This window comes from Aptenodytes forsteri, unplaced genomic scaffold, assembly GCF_000699145.1.
Source record: "Aptenodytes forsteri isolate BGI_AS27 unplaced genomic scaffold, ASM69914v1 Scaffold103, whole genome shotgun sequence".
NCBI classification, from domain to species: Eukaryota; Metazoa; Chordata; class Aves; order Sphenisciformes; family Spheniscidae; genus Aptenodytes; species Aptenodytes forsteri.
This window is the reverse complement of record NW_008796051.1, coordinates 624,313-636,795: the sequence shown is the minus strand read 5'-3', so window position 1 is coordinate 636,795 and position 12,483 is coordinate 624,313. Positions and strand designations below refer to the sequence as shown.

At 42.1% G+C, this 12,483-nt stretch overlaps 1 protein-coding gene across 1 annotated transcript in view; it reads left to right on the top strand.

The window, feature by feature from the left end:
* Positions 1 to 12,065, top strand: part of SVEP1 (sushi, von Willebrand factor type A, EGF and pentraxin domain containing 1) — a 152,475-nt gene extending 140,410 nt beyond the window's left edge. Inside the window, exons 49-52 of the mRNA XM_019473913.1 lie at positions 1,781 to 1,876; positions 4,715 to 4,810; positions 7,651 to 7,744; positions 9,791 to 12,065. Of these exons, the coding sequence (XP_019329458.1) occupies positions 1,781 to 1,876; positions 4,715 to 4,810; positions 7,651 to 7,744; positions 9,791 to 9,821 (317 nt within the window). The 3' untranslated portion in view covers positions 9,822 to 12,065. The remainder of the gene's footprint in view (positions 1 to 1,780; positions 1,877 to 4,714; positions 4,811 to 7,650; positions 7,745 to 9,790) is intronic.
* Positions 12,066 to 12,483: the final 418 nt, after the last annotated feature.

Genomic DNA, 12,483 nt, shown 5'->3' with positions numbered 1-12,483 from the left:
ACAGGGGTGAGACTGACTGGCCTGTAGTTCCCTGGGTCTTCCTTTTTTCCCTTTTTAAAAATGGGGGTTATGTTTCCCCTTTTCCAGTCAGTGGGAACTTCACCGGACTGCCACGACTTCTCAAATATGATGGATAGTGGCTTAGCAACTTCATCCGCCAGTCCCCTCAGGACCCACGGATGGATCTTGTTGGGTCCCATGGACTTGTGCACCTTCAGGTGCCTTAGATGGTCTTGAACCTGATCTTCTCCCACAGTGGGTGGCTCTTCATTCTCCCAGTCCCTGCCTTTGCCTTCTGCGGCTTGGGCAGTGAGGCTCGAGCAAAAAGTCAAAACAAGGCAACAAGGCAAAAAAGTCATCGAGTACCTCCACGTTCTCCATATCCCGGGTAACCAGGTCTCCCGTTTTGTTCCAGAGAGGGCCCACATTTTCCCTCATCTTCCTTTTATCCCCGAGGTACCTATAGAATCTTTTCTTGTTGCCATTTCAACAGACTCCAAGCTGTAGCTTGCAGCTTGGCATGGCTTAGCTGCAAGAGCGACTCAAGTTTGGCTCTGTCAGAGGAAGATTTGCATTATTTCCAATGTGGAGCTCAGATCTCAACAATGTTTCAGTGTGCTAAACCGCTGTTTGTATTTAATACTAACATTGAACAAGATCTGAAACACTCCAAACCTAAACTCATATTTTGCTCACCTAGTAACTAATTAAAGATAGGATGCAATTAACAGTTCAGACTGAGTTTCCTGAGGTTACTCTGTGTTCATAACTACCACTAATTAGAAGTTAGTCTGATTATTTATTTGTTCTGTAGTATCATCTCGAAGCCACAATTTTTGATCTTCTGTATAGAGTACATACACCAACATGACAAGGATTGTACTTCCTCCAATGATCTTTAAGTCTAACATGTTTGTACTTAGCTTGCCACATGATTTTGTGAAGTAGTCCTGGTTTCCCTGGATGCATTAGCCAAGATACAGTGCAATGTCATAGAAATTAAGGTGAAGCACAAAGCCTGTCCAGTCCAGGCAACATATTGGGCTATCATGATAGAGTCCACTTCAAATTCCTCATTTTTATGATCAGGTGCTTATTAACAGGTGTGCAAGCCAAGGAGCACTAGTCAGTATGAATGCTAAGTGAGGTTTATAATCACACTTTGGGTTCCTCAGGTAAACACTTCACTGTGCCACTGCTGCACCCTTGTTGGTCACTCCTCATTACGCGGGATGATAGTGCAATAAAAATTGCTTGTTCTACCACAGTGTTTAAATTTACTTTTGACAAACCCTATATTATGCCAGACGGCATTATCTTGGTGTTTCATACCAAGGTTAGAAGAAAGCTTGATTTCATTTTAGAGTTAATTTAGAAGAGAGGGAGGGGAAAAAAAAAGTAATAGTTTTTGTTTGGGGTGGGGTTTTTTGGTTTGTTTTACCAAAATGAGTGGGGAAAAAGCAGATAAAGCATAGTGGCAGCCTTGAAACATTATCCAAATAATTTACCCAACTATTTTAAAAACTTCTAAGTTTTCATTCTTGCCAGGGACAACTTTTTATTGTCTTAGTGGGTCCCACGCTCTTGCTCACAGTACCTAGTCAGACACACAGAGCCAGAAAACGATGTAGCCCTTGAAATCAAATTTATGTTTCTGAACTTCACTACGTTTGTTTGTTCTACTCTAAACTTTACAACTGCAAGGATCTGTGCAAGATGCTGAATTACTAAGTTTCTAATTAACTGTCTTGAGTTTGTCAAGTAATTGTATTGTTTTCAGCTGTCTGTCGGTTCCCGTGTCAGAATGGTGGCATCTGTGAGCGACCAAATGCCTGCTCATGTCCGGATGGCTGGATGGGTCGTCTCTGTGAAGAGCGTATGTATATCATCCCTAAGTGTAATTTTAAGGATGTTGTAGGTAAGACAAGTGAATTTATGGCAGTGAACCGGGTGGGAAAATTAAAGGCCTAAGAGCCAAAAACATAAAAATCATTACTTTATTCTGCTTGATGAATCAGAGAGAACAGAAAGGACCAACTGGTTGCTTGTTTCTAGACAAATGACCATCCCCTGACATCTCCAAACCAAAACAAGCACTTGTTTAATTGATGTGATTTTGTTTGTGGATGCCCTTTCACTATGGTTGAAGAACAGCCTGCTTCAGTTCTCCAAAGTCTGTGTCTAACAGCAATACATGATAGTTTTGGTGAAAGAACAGGGGTTAGAACAGAAGAGATGTGAGTGTTCTGCTGGTGGCTGCATTTGTTTCTTGGCTTCCTTTTTTATCAGTCTGTGATTATGAACCTGATTAATTCATGTTCAAATACAACAACTGTGTCACCTTTTCCATGCTGTCCTTCCTGACCTGTGTACATGTACCCCACAAATTCTGGGCTAGCTTTTCCTGGCCTGGATCTCTGAATAGTGAGAGAACTGGATCTGTTCTGGTTGAAAAGAGCCAAATCTGACTCTTGGGTCTGTCAGAGATTCCCTGGGTGACATCAGGGATGCCAGTTTGTGCCACGCTTCCCATTTTCTTCATGATGATCTTAGCACAAGGAATTTGGGAAGGCTAACCCTTTCATGCTGGCATAGCTGCTGCATGAGAAGCCTTATTACTGTACACAGTTAGGCATGGGTCTATGTGGATAGAAAAGGAAAGTACCCTTACTGTATATAGTACTCAGTATGGCCCTGACGTAAACCTTTAGCATGTCCAGGAACATCTGCAGCCACGGTAGTGTCACTGTCCCTGGCTCTGAGTATACATGGAGACCTACAAAAAGATGTGGCACCTCCTCCTGTAGTTCATGGAGAGGAATGTGGTTCAAGCATTTTGCTAGGTAGATGTATCACATCTTAAAATGGTCCTCTGAATCTACCTCTGCAGCTTTCAGGTCTTCTCTGTGGCAGTGTCAGTTCCACAGGGCATAAATTAGCTGTAGATACAGAATGAGGAGAAGAGGTTCAGCAAGTTTTGTCCTTCTGCATTTACAGAAACTCCAGCCATGTGGTGCATTCACACAGCCCCTCTTTTGCTGTCCCTGTGTCTGTCAGTAGCACCATAGCCAGACATGCAAACTCAGTCCTGTATGTTTCACAGTTTCAGCAGAAGAGGACTGAGCCCTGTGTCTGGCAGAATTGTGTTTAGTATGCCACAATTGATTTCCTTACCTTACCATCAGTAATGATATTTAATGCATTCTTCAGGACCAGAGGACAAATTTTATGCCCCCAGTTGTTTTGATCTGTCATCCCAATTCAGACCCTGTTTTCCTGTATGAGGAAAATGAACAGGCAGCTGACTAGCCAGATCACACTTCATGCAGATACAGGCAATTGCTGCTGCTTTTTTTTTTTTTTACTTTGGCATAAGTAGTGAGGAGAGGGGAAAAGGATTCCCACAGCTGGTTAGTGCCACCTCAATTTTGCAGCGTTGCTTGTCAAGCAAGGTGCACCGGTGAACAGAAAAGATAGGTTTAGTCTTTGGAGTTGAGGGCCTGTTCTGAAAGTCAAAGGGATTTTTGAGTGCTAGCATTGACCATTGATCTGTCAGGATCAGGCCACAGGTGAGGCCACAGAGCTCTGACAGAATTCGGTCACCTTGTAGTTCACAGTACATTTCACAGATAACAAGATAGATTCATCTTCCTGAGAGAGGCCTGACCACTCTAAAAAACATGCGGAGCACTACTAGTTTAATGATACAGACAAGTAATTCTTGGTGATATGGGTTAGTCCTATGAGCTCCGTGCAAGTTTACTGTTCTTTTCTTATCGAGGCTGACTGCACCTGCTTAGCTTGACCTCTGCTGCGCAGTGGAAGAGGAATAACCTCTCCATCAGTCCTCTGCAGCCCCCATCCACCCTCCCAGTATAAAACTCCACTGGAAGTGCCACTCAAGGGTCCAAATTTGAGACCCAGCTCAACTCTTGCTCTTATTAGAGCATGTTCACACAAGTACTTCATTCAGTTAGGGTAGTGGAGATGGTAGTTTTGTGAAGGTACTTAAGTCACGAACAGTGTGCACATTGGACAATTTTGCAGATCTGCTCACAGGAGCAGTATAGCTTGATTGGTGCTCAGTCCAGAGGACATCAGCTGCTTGGTATCTGCTTTGTTTCTTCCCCAAAGCTTCCAGCCACGGTCAACCTGTTGCACCCAAAATGCCTTGTATCAAAGCTGTCTTTCCATGGGGAGCTTGTGGTGTCACCTGTCTCAGCATGTTTTCACTGGCCCAGACCAAGTGCTTTTCTAAGGACAGGGCATAGATTAACTTGTTTTGGATGTTACATTGTGGGACCCCAGGGAATCCACAAACAATCCAGTTGCTTGTAATTAAAGTATGAACTGATTTTGTTAGCCACTGTCACAGAAGTGGGCAATGTCTGTGGATAATACACATGAGAAACAGGCAAGCAGCCCTGCTTATTTCCAGTAAGCACAGAGCCTACAGGCATCTGAAGGACTCCAGCAATTGCTCCAGTCTGTCCATTTGTTTGCCATCATTCCTTCTCATTTCTGGCTGCCATGCCAGTCATATTTGCTGCTCATGATTTGTGGGTAGATCCTACTCAATTCTGCTGATACTGCATGCAAACGCTTCAAGGGGTAGTAGAGTTTCTAATTAAACATAAGTTCTTTTCTTGTACACTTTATTCTTTGCTTTCATGGGAGATAATTCTTTTCACTGGTTCTCTTCTCCTCTCCTTAGCAATATGCATTCTGCCGTGTCTCAATGGAGGCCGCTGTGTGGCCCCTTACCAGTGTGACTGCCCCCCTGGATGGACTGGATCACGCTGCCATATGGGTAAAACTCCTTTCACCTGCATTTTTTTTTCAATTTTTTTGACTGTACTATCAATACCTAGTACAGTTCACCAAGGACTCTGTAGAACTACTAAGCTTCTCACAGGAAAACCCAGGCCTGCAATAGTATTCCTGGAGGATTTGCTGCAAACTATTTTCAGAGTAGTCACTGATGAGTCTTTAAAATCTTCAGAAAGGACAGACAGGATTTACAAGAGTGCTCTCTGCAAAAAGCAGTGCAGAGGAGAGAGGATTTCCAAAGAGAAGAATAAAACTGGACTGTCCATTCCAAGAAGAGTTAGAATTTCATTTTCATCTTCAGCACATGCAGGTCACCATTAAACTCACAAACAAGCTGCAGGTACTACAGACCTTTTCACCACATAGCTGTCTGGTTTGGGGGATTCCCACTTAATGCCTGAGTTCTGAGCTAGGCAAGAGGGCAGAGCAAAGCAAGGATTTGTTTAAGGATGGTTGAGTTTAATGAGTACATGGTACCCATGTAAGGTACCCATGTATGGTACCCATGTACATGGTACATGGGTACCTTACATTAGGTATCACCTAAGTTCTCTGAACAAATTTAAAGTGCGCTTCATTTTACTAGATCTCTTACTTGTACCTAACCAAGGCTGAAGGGCATGTAGCACACCAAAATAGTGAGGGGTAGTGAGAGGAGTGATTCTAGGCTCCAGACCTGTGTCCTGGCAAGTCAGCTTGTGTCAGATGAGGCTGATTTGCAATTAGGGATAATATTTGAACCCAAGTTTGGAATACATAGTTCCACATCAAGACTAAACAAATGCCAGTTTTTGAAAGGCTTGTCCCTGTGGAAATAGCCAGTAAAACTCATAGCAGCTGAGTGATCACTGAAATGTCTTTCAATCATTATTAAATCTCAATCGCTTATAAATGTTAACTATTTTTAAAAATTATTTTACAGTTTGTTCACTGTATTTTTATTGTCCAGGTGCACCTTAACTGGTTGTTAACAGGGCCTTAACATGAAAGCCAGGGTTTGCCTTCCTGCAAGACTTTGGAGTGGCTGATTGCGTGAAATGGAGGAGGAATTCATGCTTTTGTTAATGAGTGTTCATATTACTTGTTCAACTGATAAGAATAGTGAGTCTGGGGGATAAGCTGTGTGATACACTGCAAACCCAACCATCCTTCAGCAAGTTGAAATTCCAGAGTGAACATTTTAACTCAGAACTACTGTCTTTTGAAGGGACACTTGCCTCGAACATAATGCATGATTTCCTCTCATATTTCACGAACTTTGCAGCTATAACAGCATAGGTGGTTGTGGAGGGTAGATGGCTTTTTCACTTTTGGGCCAGCAATTCAAATCTGCTGGCCCAGATTTGGGCCAAAATCTGACTTGCTTTTCGGTAGCTAAAGAAAAAATTCTGGTGAGCAACTGCATCTATGCCAAAGCCCATTCATAAAAGCTCGTAACCACTGCTTATGAAGTTATTAAACCACTTCTCATTTTACTTACTGGTCTTGACCTTTTGCCATGACAAAGCAAAGTGAAATGAGAAATATTTGGATTAATAATGTGCATAAAGTGAGAGCTAAAGATGTTTCATTCATATGCTTGATTCCAGAATCAGAAGTCATTTTCAACGTGATAAACTTGGTGCACTTAATTGCACAGGGATGGTCCATCTCTATAACCTCCTGCCATTGTTTGTTCGTGTTTGGCCCAGAGAAATCGGAGTAGTGTCTTTCCATCTCCTTTCACATTCCTGTGGTTACTCATTCCATTTCCTGTAATTCCATTTTAATCAGTGTGTCCTGATGCATAGTCCTTGCAAAATACTACCCACCATTTGTCCTCACTGGTATCTTTAGGTCTGTCCTCTAGATATGGCATTATCTGCTTAAAAGACTTCATGTCTTTCAGCTTTCTTGCAATATAAATGTCTGCATTTGAAGGACGTCATTAAGTGAGTCTCTAAATCTGTTCTGTAAATTGTATGGAGCTTTATCTTCCAGTCTCAAAACTGATGGGAAGACTTGAAGTTTTGACTTTTGTTTGGTTACTTGATACCCTTGGGTTAGGCTGTCACACAAAAGCAGGTGGAGCCATTTCACAGCTGGCCCAGCACAAACCCATCAGGCAGGCTAGTGTTTGTTCTCTCATTCAAATGCCCTGTACCACCTAGTCACACCTCTTATGGCTATTCAGTGTCTTTCAGGAACTTACTGTCATTCTCTGCTTCCTTTCCTTGTCTCCATACAGGTGCCATTGTGTGAAGTCTTAATCCTTGCCTGCTGTTGATCTGTAAATGGCTTTCTGACCTTTAACTTTCTCTGTTTATGCTGCCTCTTTCTATACTTTTTTACCACGTCTGGGGTCTGCTTGTCCTGGCTACTGTTTAGCTGTCACATTCCTTTCAAATAAACACCCACATTTTCTTCCTAGAAATAAGGCCTGTTCTCCTGTTGATCTTCTGACTCTTCTCTTCTAGTTCCTCCTCCTGCTTCCACTTGCATTCCTTTGTTTGCCTCAACTTGAGGCAAAAAGAACAGAATTTTTAAGGCAATGTAAAATAATACACTGGCTATTTCATGCAGCTCATACACTGCAGCAGATAGCAAAAGTAGTAGAGAGGGTCAAATCACATTCAGCAGAGATGCGCTTCTAAGACTGCCCTTTCCAGAGAAAACCATCTTTTACAACAGACTCACAGTTATGTTTAATGCTGTAGTTTTGAGAGTAGTCCGTTCTTAACAGAATAATGCAGGCTGGATTTTCAGTGCCCTGTTCCTTAATCAGCTTGTTGTGGGTGTGCTCATTAATGCAACTCTCTGTGTGTGTGTATTTGTATGCAGCTGTTTGCCAATTGCCTTGCTTAAATGGTGGGAAGTGCATACGACCAAATCGGTGCTATTGTCCCTCATCATGGACTGGACATGACTGCTCTAGGTGAGTGTTGCTGAGCACTGTCCCATAGCGAGGCTGAATCACACCCTACTGAACTCTAAATCTGAAGAATGTGCCATTAATTTTGCACATTTTGAGCATCTCTAGATCCTGTAAATCAGTGGTCATTGGATGGCTCATGATTTATGGGCTATCTGGAAAGACCTTAGAGAGTACTCTGCAAAATGATTGCCAAACTTCTAGAAAACTCAGGTACATGTAAGCAGACAGGCAAACCTTTAAGGTTTAGCCTTTATTTTTAATGGTGTAAATGGAAAATATTTGTTGTGATGTAATAGAGAATGATCTTCAGGAAATTTGGGTGGCCTAGTATGTACAAGCGTTCATTTTGAACTGTATATACCTCAGCTGGGTCCCGGTGCAAGACTAGGGTCATGCAACAGATGTTATAAATAATAGTTCTTCTTACACCTAGTGTTGAGTGGTGTAATCATTTAAAGAGTGCAACACAGTGCCTCTGAGTCAAGTCCCAGTTCAAATCACCTGGCAGTGCAGTACCTGTATCAAGAGCCCCAAGGACTAGGCTTAGATCTGGTTCATGTGTGCTCTCTTTTAGAGAGTTTTACCACTGCTTGTGTTTTGGTTTGCTGATTCATGTCTAATGTGTCCAATAGTGGACTAGGTTTTCAAATCAGTGAGCCCCATCACCATGCAAGGCAGCACTTACAGCATTAGCTTTGTTTTTTAAAGTTAACTTGTGAAGTTTGGGTGTTTGGCTTTGAGGGCAGTCTGAACAGGACTCAGTTTTTCTTTGGAAAGCTGTTTTATTTCATGCTGCCATTAAGAGCCATTTACAACCCTGAAGAGGGAAGGCAGGTGGAATGGTAATGATGTTGTGGTTGGGAATCAGATATAGTAACAAAACATGCAGCGTGAGTTCTCCTGCTCCCTGCATGGAATATTAATGAGGGCCATGAAACACATGCTAGCAAAAGTATTTATACCTCAACTCACACAGGCTCCTACTGAACACATTGGTCATTATCCTGGAGAGCTAAATAAATAACAGCTAAATATTAATGTTTTTCTCTGGGATACAGACAAAACCTGTGACATTGTACATTTTTTCTATTCTTCTTTCTGGACAGGTAGAGACACACATTCCTCCCTGTCTCCCTGATACACTCTTTATCTTAAAGCTACAGAAAAGATGCTTGTTTGAGAAATTACGTTGTGCAAAATGAATAGTTTTCATTTGTCAGCTGTGATTATATATGCCTAAGTGAACCAACTTAAATGTACTGCCACAAACAGTATCCAGCTTTAGACTGAAAGCTACACATCTAAAGTCTGATAGTATTTCCACTTAGGACATGAAGCAGAGAAGCCCAAATGCAGTAGATTTAGCAGTCAAAAATTACGGAGTTTATCTCTGAGGCAAAGCAAAGTTTCAGGCTATTACCAAACTGGACTCTTCTTGGTTGTTTTTTTTTTTGTCCAAGTCCACAGCTCTCTGCAGCATTGTGAAGTCTGAGAGAAAGTGGATCATTAGCCCTACGGGCTTGCAGTCTAGCAGCTCTCCCTTCAAGAGCTGTTTGAGAGGAAGTTTCCCACACAGAACTGGATGGGGTGGAGGGGAGGGGACATAAACAAGCACTGAAATCTGTTTCGTATTTTGTTAAGCTTTGGCCTCAGCCGCTGGTGACTCTTTACCGGGTATGATACTGTTCTGAGGACTCAAAAACCATACAGGCACAACAGGAGTAAATGCCGTGATAGCAAAGGTTCGCTGTTGCAGGTTAACTAGGTGTGATTTATAAAGGGAAGCTGAAAGGGCCAAAAGCTTTTATCAGCATCCAGGACAAGGTTAGCTCCAAACCACTCTGAGATGAGTCATGACTTATATTAAATGTCGGATATCTCTATTCCCCACTCCCACCCTCTTCCCCTCTCAATATGCCACCTTGAGCTGTGACACTCTAATCCCTGGTATACTTTCAGACACCATCGTCTTGTGCCTCACTGTTGATCTTGTTTGCTGTGTTCAGTACAGCACTGATTTTATTTTGTTTGGGTTTTCTGACGCAGGAAACGGAAGGCTGGATTCTATCCCTTTTAACATCAGAGCAGCAGTTCTACATTCAGATACCTTTCTTCAGCCTAGGCACCAGGGCTTGGAATCTAATGCATTGTAAATCAAATCCATTGCTTCCCTTCCCCCCCAGCTCCCTTGGTTTATATTTTATTTTGTGATACATTTTTACTATACCTTTCCATTTTTAAAGAAATCCTCTGTATTTTTCATTTACAAAAGTATTATCAAATATATGCTGCTACACACACACACCATACACACATACACATAAAAATGTAAAGATTCCTACTGTCCACTGAGGAAGTGGTTGTATACAGTGAAGTCCCTCCCATTTCTTACATACAGTAAGCTAATTAAACCATACTGTACTGCCAACCGTGATTAAACAGAATGTGGCAATTCTGCTTACCATCTGCAAAAGCATACTGCTGTCCAGCAACTCAACAGTAAAGAATAGTTACGCAAGGCTAACTGAGCCGCTAAGCTTTGCGTTGAGCCTGTTTCTGATCTCATGTTGGTGTAAATTAAAAGTACATGTGATAAAGTCCATGTTGTAACCACAGTTTCTTGCAGGCATAAGAAGATTCTGTAATGTATATTATGTGACATTAACATCATTGGAGAGTGACTTAATGGAAGGCATCGGCATGAATTTTACCTGAGATTTATTGGTAAAATAGTCAAAAATGTAAAAGAGATGAGAGAACATCATGTCATTCAGAGAAAAATGGACCAAGTCTAGCCAACAAGAGCCTTTCAGGCTTTTTGGCTTACAGGCAGTTCAGGTGTAGCTCTAAACCTGGATAATCCAGGATCCAGCAGTGGGAAGCAGGCAGACGACTGAAACCTGCACTTCCCATTTGCCATGGGACTCACTACCTGCCTGTAACCACCATCCCTTTCCTGTGTAAATTATGAAATACATGTCTGGCAACTGTCTGCTAGCTTTTGATACATGGGGTTTTTGATACATGGTTAAGCAGGGTGGTGGAATTACAAGGTGGAAATCACATGCATTTTTTGAGGTCAAATGTTTGGTAATTATCATCAGTTAGCAAAAAGTCTGCTAAAGTGAGATGTTAAAGTGAGAACCTGAGAGTCATTGATCAGAAGCTCCATTTTTCCCAGTAATAATAGAAAAGCGTGACTTGCAGTCAGCACTGGGAAAGAAGAAAGAGAAATAAATTTTACCTTCTGTAGCATTCCTGCTTAGTTACCCTCCAGATTAAGAGTGTGCACAACCTGCCCCACCCCTCCCCCCTTTATAGATTTACCTTCCTTTCATGAATGCATGAACTTGGACGCAGGAAAGTGATATGACACCAAAATGAGCTCACAGTTACACTAATAGGGCACTAGTAAATACTGACACATAACTGATGGCTGTTAGCCCAAGACCAGAAATGGGGAAGAAAGAAACAAGCGAATTTGTGAGCCAGTAAGAGCTTTCAGCCAATTAAAAGAAAAACAGATAAGTAAAGAATAGGAGTCATTAGGGGATCAGATTTAATGTGAATGTAGATTCCTTCCCAGTGGGAGCTGCAACCAGCTGAAGAGTTGTTGTTGCAGCTCCCACAACCTTCTTTTTCTAATGGACTCTGCTAGCACGTAGCAACAATCTTCTGTCTCCCAGCTCCACAGCTATCGATGTTTACAGCTTTGACTGAAGTTAGCATTCAGTAAATAATGTCCACATTTCAACCCATAGTCACCACCATTTCTAGGCACTTTGTTCCTTGACCTCCTTGGCTGCCTTAACAGCATATGAATGGAAGTTGCAGTGAGCAACACAGGACTTCTCAAGGAAAAGAGTGCATGAGTGAGAAAAGCAGATCTTTATTTATATGTCACTCTCATGTTTTGGTCCAGTGTGCTTCTCTGGTGTGTGCCCGACTCTGCCCTGGCGATCTCCAGAGCAGAACAGCAGTGGTGAGGACAGTGCTTAGAGCTGGCAGGACATTGCTGGAGACTTTAGGGCTGCGGGATGGCTTTTAGCACTCCAGCTTCACACTAGTGACTAGTACATGGAGTCCCGGGATCAACCCAGTCAGCACGTTTCGTAAGGAGATGTGGTGGTAGGACAGAGTAGCTGAAACTAGAGGCTGTTGTATTAGTGCTGTTGATGATGTTTTGATACTTGCTGGAACACTTTCCCCTCCCTACCCAGTACTGTATTGTCATTTATGTCACTGCTTGTTGTGTGTTTTAAACGACTTCTGTGTGATGCACTTTACACTGTAAATAAAGTTGCACCCTGTTTAGTACCCATATAGAGGCAACATTGCACTCTTTTCTTAATGTCTCGTAACAAAGATACCGACCTACCCTTTAGGACCTGCTGGCAAAGCCCGAGTATTAGGGAAATGGAACTCCACTCAAGGGAAAAGAAAAAATAATTGCCAGTAATCTTAAAAAGATGTGCTGGGTTAGTCCACATTTGATCTTTGGATAAAGAAGCAGTTAGCATCTAATTTTTCAAATCCTTTCTGCTGCTAGACCACATTTTATAACCTATAAGGGCCAAATTTACCACTGGCATAAACAGGTGCATTAAAACCTGCTTCACTCACTACTTACACCAGATGGACTTGTGGCTTGTTTTATTCTGCACCAGTACTGGAATTTTTAGAGCTATGGAGACACCCATATTCAAAGACAGTTGAGGTAAAAAATGTACTATAGCAGA